Genomic DNA, 12842 nt, shown 5'->3' with positions numbered 1-12842 from the left:
CACACAAACACACACACACACACACACAAAGGAAAAATACCATTACTTTTGAATCATCTGAGCATGAAGGGATGCTTTCTGGAGCACTGAAGCCTGTTAAGATTATGTTTCCCAATGCTACCCAGGATAAGACAAAGAAATCAGCATGTGCTGTTTTGTCTTGTCGCTGATGTGTTTTATGTCAAATGCAAAAACAATGATCTTTTTACATAACAAGAGGAAAGCTGTTACGAATCATGAATAAATGTGACAACATGTAACAGAAGTGTAAAACTAATGCACTGTAAGCATGTTCTCAGTTTCACACCTCTGAAGCTACTGCTGATACCCAATGTGTTGATGGGAAACACCAGCAGCCTTGAGGAAGCTGGGGAGGATAGAATGGTTGAAGGAACAGAAATGGAGGAGAGAGAATTCTGTGAGTGACAGATTGATGTACATGGGGAAACACCAGTTTGAGGATAGAAGTGAAGGTGATGTAAAGGGGAATGGGGAAAGAGAGAAAAACTACTCCAAATATCAAATGGGAGGAATCCCATTTCAAATCTTCCTACATGTTACATTAACTTCCTCCAGAAAATGTCAAATATAACAATTGTGGCAGTCAGGAGAGAAAACTCAGTGGTGCTAAAAGGCATTAATAGTTGGGTAAGGACTAAGGGTGTGCCTGAATACAAATACGTTATTCGGCAAAGCACAAATAGTGGGTTTTTTACAAACATTTATTTTGTACAAATATTTTAAAAATCTCAGTGTCTCTCCTCTGCTCTGCTGTTACGTCTATCAGCAGGTCTAAACGAGGGGAGTCACATCCACCTGCTATGTGGCCCACATTTCCTAATTTGGACATCACTCCCAGAGTCGGAGGTGTTCCCCACAGATAAAGCTGAGCTACTGACACAAGCAAAGTGCTCCCAAGGGACTCTCCATAACTTGTTGTTCCCCTTCTCCTTTCCACAAAGTTAGGGTGTAAAAAATAGGCAATAAATGAGAAGTGCAAAGCGATGATCACCTTTGAAATTCTTCCCTACACATTACATACTGTGCTGTCTCTCTGTTTGGGTGTTCAAATAAGTAAAGGTCTGTCTGTGCAATTGCAATGCACTTTGTTTTAGCTCAGTAGTCAGTGCAGTCGTCTATGACCTGGGAGACTCGTGTTTGAGACCCAGAGTGGGGACCTCCTCCGTAAGAGGTATTCATAAACACTTTAACACTTTAATATCCTAAAATTAAAAGCATAATAAAAAGAAAAACTAGATTTTTACACCCATTTCCAATTTTATTCGAATACAAATACAAATATAAAAAAATTTGCTGCTTCAACAAATATAGATACAAACACAAATACTGGGCTCTCTGCACATCCCTATTCAGGACTCATGATGGAAAGGCCATGTAGCTCTTTTCTTTTTAGAGCTGTCATATGAGCACCTGGAAACTACAGTCAACACTGTGTCATTTGCCACTGCAAAAATGAATTCAGATGACAGGCAGGAAGATACAGGAGACAAGTTTTCTGTTTCAAAAAATGTTGGGTTTTTATATACCCACAAAAAGAGAAATAACAAAGAAAAAGTGATTAATTACTAAATTGGGACCTAAAAGAGGTCAAATAAACAAAACTGAACTAAAGATACAGCAAACTGAACTGCAACAGAACAGTGAGTGACTTAACTGACCTCAACCCAACTGACCTACTTAAAAGACTAAGTAGAGATTCAGACCTTAAAGAGCCCTGCATTAAAACAGCACAGGGGGCTGCAATAAAATACAACCCAGGGAGTCCCGTTTGAGTAACAATTGAACACATTCAAAGCCTTATCAGACACCAAAACACTGCACAACAGTTTGTAATACTCAGACAAGATTTTATGATTCTGGAAAGTTATCACAGAGGTCGTGAACTGTTTCATCTTTTGTCACAAAGATTGTGAAGTAAACTGTAAAAATACATTGTTCACGTTACAAAGTAATCCACCATGTGTGCATGCATGTATGTGATTGACCAACGCAGCACCTTGCCAGATGATGTCACGTTACAGCAAAAGTTGAACCTGGCTTTTTGTTGGATGATCCTGTGTTGTTTAACCATTTGACACCCCCACTATATCAACATACTGCCTCCATTCAAATGAATGAGAGGACTGTGTATTTAACATTGCTCACTGCATCAGTCTCATCTGTTAAATGGGAAGCCAGATGTCCTTCAGTTTGGATTTGAGTGTGTGTGTTTGCTCCAAAGATTTGTGCTTTGTCTGTAGTGGTGCTTCACAATCGCCACGGTCTCGGAACATATGAGACAAACTGGTTTTGAGCTGCCCGTGGAAGAATTTGCTCCATTTTATGGGTGTAACTACAGTCATTGTGTATTGGGCTCTGAGTGCTTCTAAAACACAGGTTGCCTACACTCAACAATATACCTAAATGCCTCCTGTGTAGTCACCCACCGCTGATGATGATCTGCTAAACGTGTTGCTAACGCTTTCTGTCTAGACGCGGGGTAAGAGTGTCCATTCTTGATTAAAAGTTCTGTTTTCACTGTCTACTCTTCTCTTTTTAGAGCACATTTCTTTGACTCATATCACGCCTCGTCTTCGGTCTCTCCATGACATGAAGGAGACAGTGGGCAGGGCCCTGAAGCTCCGCTGTGCCCCTGCACAGAGTGGAGAGGCTCACTGATTGCTGGTTTATTCAAAGTTTATGAATATTAAATGTACTGTGTGTCAAAATTGCACCAAACTGCACTCCCTTTGGTCACCAGCCACACACCTGCCAAGTGTGGTGTCGATCGGATGAATGGTTCAAGAGATACGCAAAGGACATACATACAGACATACATATATATACAGAGATTCTTTACTTTAGTAGATAGATGAAAAATTATTTGTAACTGAATGTAAACCTTAAAGTTATAATCTTGATGATTTTCATTTAAATAAATGTCTGTTAAGTCACTATCACTGAATGAGGTAACACAATGGTGATTGAGCCCATGGCCCACTGATGAAGCTCTTGCATTTGCAGTGTTATGATTATTACGAACAGGGTGTCAGTGGCAACTTTCCCGCCATGCCTTAAAATCACAAGTGACGCAGTTAGTGATGTGTTTTTCATCACACAGTGGTTGATCTGCCAGAGAGGGTAGGCAGACCTAACGCAACAGGCTCACTCTGCAGTTTGCTTATGCTAGCGTGACGTCTCACAGTGACTAGGAGTGGAGCCGTAGCGAGGTTACATCGCTGTTTCCATCTCTCTCCTCTGCTCTACTCTGTTTGTCTCTGTATCATGGATGTATAAATAGCTGCAGGTCTGTGTGTCTGGTGGAGCTGAGTTTTGGCTGAGTGCTCAGCGCAGTTGTCTGTGGTCTGGGAGATTGAGGTTTGAGACCTGGTGTGGGAATCCCACTTTGCAAAATAGTTTATTGAAGATCACTTATTTTAACACTTTAATATCCTAAAATTAGAATACAATCGAATACAATTACAAATACAAATAATTTTGCTGCCTCAACAAATACAAATACAAATACTTGGCTCTCTGCACATCCCTAACAGCAACACTGTTTGGATCTCTGGGAGCGAGGTCGAGTGAGGTCCAAAAACACACCTGCAATTACTGCTTAACGCCATATGGTGCTGCCAAAGAGAACAAAACAGAGGTATTCGAGATTGCCACTTTAATGACTTTAAAGGTCAAATTAAAATGAGAATATAAAGTGTGTGAACATGGTATCACTAAACCATCAGGAGCAATTGCGGTTCAGTTTCTTACTCAAAAAGACTTCAACATGTGTAGCCAAGGAACTGCAATCAATGGATGACTCTGCACAAAATCTTGTCATACAATGGGATCAAACCAGCAACCTAGTGAATGCAAAGTTGCCTCTCTGACCAATTTCCACCATATCAATATATATAGTATTTAATAGAGTTGTATATTCTTTACAAAGTTCAAATGCTCTGCTATGTTATGCTGTAAAGCTATCTGTCATCATGCTGTAAAGAAGACCAGCAGATACCTATTGAGTCATGTAGAGGCAGTCAGGCTAAATAAAAATCTGCTGGTCCTCTTTCAGCCCTGTCTCCCAGAAATTACGTTTATATGCTACTAATTCACTTTTATCAACATGTCTGCATAAAATGATCACATCTGCTTAGTGTTCACAACTTAAACCCTGCCAAACATAGGACCAAGCCAACCGAGCCTTCAACTGCAACTCCCTTGAGCCTTTGCAAATAGTCCACATTCATAGTCTCAGCATAGTCTTGGCTCCTTCATGGAGAGACGCTGAGTCAGTTGTTACTGATGAGACGGGCACCACTGAGCTTATTGAGAAACTCCCCGCACAGGAAGCTCTCCTTCATAGTGTTGCCTAATGGAGTGAGTCAAACATGAGATTAAGCTGCAGAACACAGGACCTCTGCTCTGTGGTACCTCTGAACCTGAATGCATTAAAGTCAACTGTGGTCAGAAGCACAGGGAGTGGATGATTAATATAATATTGAGATAAGATATGAAATATATGATTAATAATGAGGAATATAAGACAAACCAGTGTTTACTGCTTTACTGCGAGTTGCCCTATTATTGCCCTTTTTTGGTTGACCATTTTCACATTTAACAGTTCACATGAGGACAGCACTGCCAAATAGTACATCACTGTGGTAGAATAAAGTGTTCAAACAACAACCCTGTTTCCTAAACCTAAAAGACAAGGTTGGAAACAAGTTGATTAATCTATTAGTCAATTGACAGAAAATACATCATCAGTAATTTTCATAATTAATTGGTGTTTTGGATTGTTGGTCAGATGCAACAGTTGGAAGATGTCAACATTGGCTCCAGAAACTTATAATGGCCATTCTCCCATTTTTTTCTGACATTGTATATTAAATAGTTAATCAATTATTTAAAACAAATCTGTAGATTAATTGATGATGAAAACAACTGCCCCAGTAGAATATAAACAGTGAATCCCAGGGCAGCTAATGTTGGAAGTTGAATGGTCCTGACATACAAAAGCTCAGAACAGAAAGTGTAGATTTCTAAAGGGTTGTAAAGGGTTTCTCTGTTGGATAAGACAGGCATTTCTAATTTCATCCTTGATGGAACTGAATTATAGAAGATGTTCTTTTTTGTTCATTTATAATTTTACCACACAAAAATATAATTTTACATACTTAACATTACAGGTGGAGGAAAAAGAACATTAGGGACTGGACTGGTCAAGACAGATAATTCAATTTTATTTTCTGGGTATGTTATATGTACTAGTGGAGTGGTAGAGCAGAAGGTAAAAAAGAGAGGAGGAGTTTAAAATACTTGGTCCAGGGCCAAAATGAGTCATATTTTACCCAATTTTGATCCCACCTGTATTAGATGTAAGATTCAATCTGCTTCTTTATATCACCAATTTTGGGCCTGCCCTTTAGTGGCAAAACTTTGGGACAGTATATTTAAATGCCTCTCCAAAATACACCACACGAATATTCAAGCCTCTCCATGGGTCGTGTTATTTTTGAGCTTTGTCAGTAAACTCACCCCTGTCTGGACTTCACAGTGGCCCTGTCTGCACTTCTTGCAATAAGGGTCATTCTTTAAAATTGGAAATCATCTGACACTCCACCGTTCAGACACTGGATTAGAGATCTGTTGATGTCTTTGGGTTTAGAGAAGATGAGATACTCACTTAAGGGTAAATCCAACCTTTTTTCTAAGATCTGGGACCCCTATATGGCTTATCTTGGGAAGACTGATTTTTAACCAGTTTTTTCCTGTGGTTTTCACGTAAAAGACTGGTTCATCTTTTTTTCTCTCTCTCTCTCTTTAAATTATTATTATCATCATTAGTACAATTATTATCATTATTATTTCAACCAGTAATTTTGCTAGTCATGTATTTTCTATTTGTGTCCCCTGTGTGTGCGTACAGGAAATTATAACTCGGAGGCTGACTGGAACATTTTTCCCACTCTGCTGCTTGAGTTATTGCCTGAACTATATGACGTGAACACAGCATATAGTAGCCGTCAAAAGTTTGGACACACCTTTTCATTCTCTTGAATAAGAAAATGTGTCCACACTTTTGAGTGCTACTGTAAGTGCTACAACTTAAAATGTTCTATTACTAATCTTTTGCTGGCAGTATAGTTCCTCTTGTCATGTTGGGTTGAAAGTTGTTACACATATCCATTGTGCTCTTCTAAATTGCTGTTACCTATAACACAACAGTGTCAAAACCTGCTGTATTGTATGTTCATGAAGGCTTTTGTCATTGCTTTGTTGCTCAGTGGTACTCTCCTCTGGCACACAGGAAGTGATGTGTTTTATGTTTGTAGTTTGTTCTGAATAATTAGAAGAAAAACTGGATAGTTTACATGAGGAGTGATATGCGGAACAGCCAAAGATACAAATTCCACCTACAAAAAATCCTAATTATATCAACAGAGAATCCGAGGAAAAAATGTCACATGGACTTGATTGGTACATACTCTGGGGAGTGAAATGCAGAGACGTCCCATAGCACCAAAGATGCAAACAAGACTTAGGCCTAATTTCTCTCTAAGAAATGTCTGTTCTCTCTAAGGAGAGAGAACCAGAGAGTGCTGAAATAAGTCAGTGATTTCAAAAAGTCCTGAGTCCGTCGCCATCCACACAGCTGCCTTGTGGGAAGGAATAATCCAGCCATCAATACCTCCTCCCAGATAATGTTAGCCCTTCCAGATCAATGCACAATTAACCCTACTACCCCCTCCTTCACACACACACACACACACACACACACACACACACACACACACACACAAACACACACCATCACTGTGTATCCTTTCAGTGAAAAAACTGGAGTGATGATTTGTGAAATAATCTTGCTGAGTTCAGGGACAAAACCACATCAAACCACATCTTCAACACGGTGAAACCCATCTCCCACCTGCTGCGAACACTCGCGTGTTTGAGACCGGTTTCATCTGCATCACGTCTAGTTAATTAGCGGTTTGTGTAATTAGGAATCCGCCAGGGGATTCTTTGATGTGGAGTGAGCTTGCGGGAGACACTTGTAGGCTCCACCTGGACTGATAAAATCTGTTCAGCGCTCACTGATGGGAGAATACCAGAGACATGCACACACAGAGGTACAGTAACTGCTACTACATACATCTGTCACAGCTGAGCTTATACAGCTAGCTTCCAAAGCAAACTGACACTCTGAAAACAATGATCAACATCAGACAAAGACTGAAAAAAAATCCTCACTTTCATCCAGTTTAAAAACCACTGAGTCTTTTTTCTCCAATGTATCCCTCTCTAATCTGCTCAGCTGTATCTATCTGTCAGTTTATTGCACATCCTAATACAATTACATACACAATACAGCCTTTACATGGTGTTTGTTCCGGTTGTGCACCGATGAATGAATGCGCTGAGTGGGGATACATTACTGGAATGCATGTTTAGATCATGCATAATGTAGGCTAATCTGGCAGGCAGATATAGCAACAAAAATAGAAGCTGTGATCTTTGATGCAACGCCGCTGAAGGCACTTCATTATCATAATTCCATACAATTACACTCTGACACATTATTTTAACCAGCAATGAGAGAGAAGAGTCAGTGTCAGAGTGATGGAGTTTTTTGGGGAAGACCCAGGGTCTGCCAACAAAGTGTCACAGCCTCTTTATTTTGGCAAATGTCTGACGACACAGTGGATGACTAACAAGATGTTATTTAGTCAGTTTGCTAAAAACATGGAGTTCACGAAACTTTCAGATCCTGAATGCCTGCAGAGGCATTGCGTGGGGACGTTGATCTTTTTGCTCTCCATCAAGTGCAAGGTCAGATTTAAGCTATGGGGAGCACCCGTGCGCTTTGCTGTGCCTAACTGGCGCCCATAGGGAGAGAGGGAGGGTGCGCTACTGATGAGGAGCCAGTCCCCCATACAGTGTTCGTGCGCAGAATGAACGATGCGCTCCCGCTGCGCTCATCCTGAGGAGGATCTGGTGACATTTCTGCCAAAGACGTGAGATGTAGCCAGACACAAGATGAGATGAAGAGGAGGTGCTGATGCGTCTCACCTGGAGGTATTCCCCCCCTCTCCAAATAGGCTTGGAGGACCCTACATCCACCCCCCAAAACACGTCAAAGGGTCTTCCTTACCGCATAGCAGCTGCATCCAGGCGCACGTCTTGTAGACCGTGGCGGTGTTGCAGAAGAAGAAGAGGGCGAAGCAGGCGATGCAGCTGATGATGAGTACCATGGACATCAGCACGAAGAAGGAGGCCGCCTTGAAGGCTCCCGACGGGATGGAGCTGAAGTCGGAGAAGCTGCCCTGGCACAAGAGCTCCCGGTCGGAGTTCCCGTTGCCCACACAGTAGTGGAACAAGCCGAAGTAGCCGGCTTGGGGGGTGTTGACGCTGTCGCCGATCCAGTAGGGCTGGATGAACACCACCACGTTGATGATGGCCAAGCAGATGGTGAATATGGCCCACAGGACCCCGATGGCCCTGGAGTTGCGCATGTAGTTGTCATGGTAGATTTTGGAGGCTTCTTGCAAAGGCAGCATTTTTCTCTCCCACCAACCCACCCCCCCTCACATCAGCGGCAAACTGGTGTTCCCTCTTCTTGATCTCTACTCTTATCCTGCTTTATCCGTGGCTAGAAAAATATGCAATGAAATTATATTTAACAATAAAAAAGAAAAAAAGAGAAAAGAATACAGATAATTCCTCTGCAAGAAATGTCCAAAGGTCCAGAGTGTCCCCCCTCTCCTCCTGAACCTCAGTCAACCAGCAGATCCAGATCCTGCTCTTTTTTGAATTAGTCTCACATCCAAATACTCCCCCCTCCTCCCTCCCCCTCAGCTCAGTCAATCAATTCAGTAGCGATTGCGTGATTGAACTGACGGGAAAGCCTCCCCTCTCCCCCGCTCCTCTCAGCGCGTAAAGACACGGCAGAGCCGACAGCCGAGCTCAAGGAGCCAAACACAGCGGCCAAGGATGGACTGCACGAGGTGCATTGTTTTCTTTCAGCACGTCACCTCCGCCTTATAATCTAACGGTGTCCGCTCTGTTGTGCATTCAGACTCCAGAAAAGGCTTTAAAGATTCCCCGAGATGATGATGAATCCTCCGCCAATGAACAGAGATCTCAAAGAAATGAACGAAGACATTGATGCAGCCTTTGGCATGGTATACTCAATAATTAGACTTAACGAAAAACAGAAATTTGACACGACGAAAGTCCAAGTACGCATAAAAAATGTATAAAAATAGAAATCAGTCCTCCAACACTGCACACACCGACAACCCCATGACTGTGGTTTTGGATACTGTGGCTCCCACTCACTCTCCCCTCTGCGTGTCTCCCTTTGCCTCTCTCTCTCTCTCTCTCTCTCTCTCTCTCTCTCTCTCTCTCTCTCTCTCTCTCCTTCGTGCGCGCAACCGGGGAACGTCGACAGTTTGTGGATGACAGCGCGCACACATTTTGATATTGCAGAAATCCCCCCGCAGACACCCCTCTCTGTCTCCACAGTCACACACACACACGCGCACATTATTGAGTGCTGGCGTCAGTAACACTCAGGTCTGAGGACTTGCTATATTTAACTAAAGAGAGCAAAGTTCAAGAAAAACACTCACCAACCCACAATGAACTTCCTAAAACCTGCTCCATAACTTTCAGGACCTTTCCTTCAGGCTGGTTTACAATATCAAAGCAGTTCCACAGGACCTCTGGAGCACTGAAAGCCCCATGATTACTGTGTGTCAGCTGCTTTGTGGTAAACTGATTGGGACAGGGTGGTTTCTGTTTATTTTCTAATACTGAACCCATATTGTTAACAAAGGGACTTGGGTGAAAAACTAGTTTAAAACCTTCATTTCTACAGAATTGTGTTTTCATGTTGCACAGTCCTTACCTTAACCAGTTTATATAAAAAACACAATCTTTCACTCAATTTTTCAAGTCTGTTCTAAAACACTTTCATTTTATTTTATACTGTAATTGGAACTAGAACTTGAAGAAGCCACATTTCACTGCCTTCAATGTTGCCATCTGCTGTCTTGCTGTGTATGTGACAATAAAACCTCTTGAATCTTGGACACACACACTGTGGATTTTGGCCTCCATCACTTACATTGAAAGCACGTTTGAAGGGGATCTTTTAATATCCAGTATGAACAGGAGGAATGATTAAAGCGAGGAAAACCTCTTTCACTGATCATATGGACACCTGACTGTTTTAAGACACACTTGTACAATTGTGAACCCGTCCTTTAACAATAACATAGTTATGTACAGATATTGTAGAAAGCAAAATATGGGAAACATTGCATTGGATGTAAAAACAAAAATTGAAAATAATATGGGGTTTCCAGACGTTTTTGCAAGACGTTTATCACACTGATCAGATGAGTTATTATTGCATCAATTTGTTTCCCCTGATTTTGTAGCCTAATGAAAGGCTAAATTTAATGAATGTAATTATATGACATGCAGGACTGTTTCCTTATGTTGGTTAGTGAGCTGTTGTACTTGCATTTATTGTAAGTGGATAGGTCACAGCTCTGTAGATATTTATGTTAAAAAGACTACATCTCTTATTGGTCTTCCCCCCCTATCTCATATAACTCAGTATCTCACAAGTGCAACCCAAAAGTAAATGGCCCCCTGAGTATGTCTGACCCCCATGTAAAACAGAGTGAAGACATAGAGGCAGTTCATTAATTAAGCTAATTACACAATGATTGTAATTTTTTTTATAAATCATCTCTATTATAAAATGTTCATAAATGAATTTTTCAATCCAGTGTTTTCATCTCTCTACCATCCACAGTAATGATTCACTACATTACTACACTCTCTCTCTCTCATGCAGTTTTGATAAATGGGAAATTACTGTATTTCAGCACAATTGTTTACTCTATTGCTGGCTAGTTTTGGCTGCTATCAGTTCACTGCTGAAGAGTAATGCAGCATAAAAACAAACAGTGAATGCTGGCATGAACCTATCTAAATGAGCTGCTTGAGTTTACAGCTTTATTTTGATTGAGATCTGAAATGTGAAATGTTGGGATGTCAGGGTTTGGCTGTGTTATGTTTGATATGCCTCACTAATATGAGAATAGACTGTTTTTATTCTGTTCATTTCTGTGCGCAAAGGACTAATTCAAATAAACAAATGAAGTAATTTGAGGGTACAAGTTAGTAATTCCAGAGAGAAATAATTCATTTGAGATCAAATGATATGACATTTTGAAGTCAAAGTGGTCTTTGCGCTAGAATGGTGATGACTAAGAGCATCAACCTCAAATCACTTTGGCTAGTGTTCATGTCCTCCTGGCTCCATAAAAAGGTTTCACAAGTGTAATTTTTCATTTACTAAAAGTTATCAATAACAGGGTTCAAACAATAAAACAAGCTTTGTGGACTGATGTGGGGTTGTTTTAGGATCCCATGGTTGTAATTGGGCTAATGTCTTATTTCATTATATAATTGTTGAATATTTTGATTTATTTTTTATGAGAAGGGTGAGGATTATATTAGTTAACATGTTCAGTTCCTCACCATGGTTTTACATTTGTAGAACGTGATTACACTGAAGATTTAGTGAATAACATGTACTGAACATACAACACCACATGTGCTGATTGAGTTTACTCATGAAATCAGAGAGTTTATCATGAGGTAGATTCACACATGGCTGAACATGATGTGTTGTGAGCAGCACAGAGCGGTCATGATTACCATCAGAACAGCACAGTAAGTATTCAACAGCTGTGTGGCTGTTTGACCAATCTTAATACCAACAGCTGGCTTTGACTTTCACTCATGTAATAATTCATGTCACTGCAAGTAGACACTATGTTCCCCACTACATTAAAGCAGTCTTCTAAGACTCATGTGATAATTCCAAAATAACTCTCATGTGAATTCATCTAAACCAAACAGGGTTTGATGATGTTTTTTTCTGAAGTCATAGTGCTTTCTTTGTAACTTTTTTGTACTTAACAAGAAACACTGAAAAGAATAAATCCTGAAAGTTCTCGCGATTGTTGTCATTTGTTTCCTTAAACTTAAGTGTTTACATAGCACAGAAAAGTGTCATGCTACAACAGGCTAAGAGAAAAAAGATTTATTAATAAGATTTGCTATTTTTTTTATTGTATTTCCAATGGAGGTCATTTGTTGTCTATTTTTGTCATATTCCATTATCACCAGCATCAACAGCAACATTATCAATACAAGAATAACAAAAGTGATTGCAGTTTGCAGTCAATGCATATTTAAAGCTGCATGAGATAATCTGCACAATAGCACCCCCCAATGGCATGTTCAGAAAAATGTACACAGAGTAGCCTAATACATTTTACCAATTTATTTAGTGTAATATATGGAACTTATCTTTGGCCATGCTTCGTTCACTATACTTATTGTAATCAACCAGCTTTGACATCCAAGAGAGAGTCAGGCCCCACTACAATAAACCATATTCATTATCGTACTCATATGGCAAAACAACTGCTCAAACATTAAAGCAAGGATGAAAATAGTCTGAAAATAGTTGATTATTTTGCTTTTACAAGTGAGATATACTTTTTTAAAACCTTTATTTATTCAGGGAAATTTCACTGAGAGGAAGCCTCTCTTTTGCAGGAATGCCCTGATCACATTCACACAGTTACACACATTCACATCTAGAAGCTGCCCAGTATAACCACAGTCTGATCTGCTGGCCACTGAGCAGCTCCACTGTTGGGGTTAAGGGCCTTTTTCAAGGGCACCTCAGTGGTAATGAAGGAGGGACAAGCACTGCTTTTCACTTTCCCATCACAGATTTATCC

General features: G+C 40.5%; 1 protein-coding gene across 2 annotated transcripts in view; it reads right to left on the bottom strand.

Annotated features, from left to right (window-relative positions):
* lhfpl4a (LHFPL tetraspan subfamily member 4a) overlaps nt 1-9838 on the bottom strand; it is a 55222-nt gene extending 45384 nt beyond the window's left edge. For both annotated transcript variants that reach the window (XM_067588444.1, XM_067588443.1), the window contains exon 1: nt 8159-9838. In XM_067588444.1, coding sequence (XP_067444545.1) covers nt 8159-8564 — 406 coding nt within the window. In that variant the 5' untranslated portion in view covers nt 8565-9838. The remainder of the gene's footprint in view (nt 1-8158) is intronic.
* Between the last annotated feature and the right edge of the window lie 3004 nt (nt 9839-12842).

The sequence above is a fragment of the Thunnus thynnus genome, chromosome 4 (assembly GCF_963924715.1).
Source record: "Thunnus thynnus chromosome 4, fThuThy2.1, whole genome shotgun sequence".
Classification (NCBI taxonomy): Eukaryota; Metazoa; Chordata; class Actinopteri; order Scombriformes; family Scombridae; genus Thunnus; species Thunnus thynnus.
Note: the sequence above shows the minus strand (reverse complement) of the source record. Positions and strands in the feature narration are given on the sequence as shown.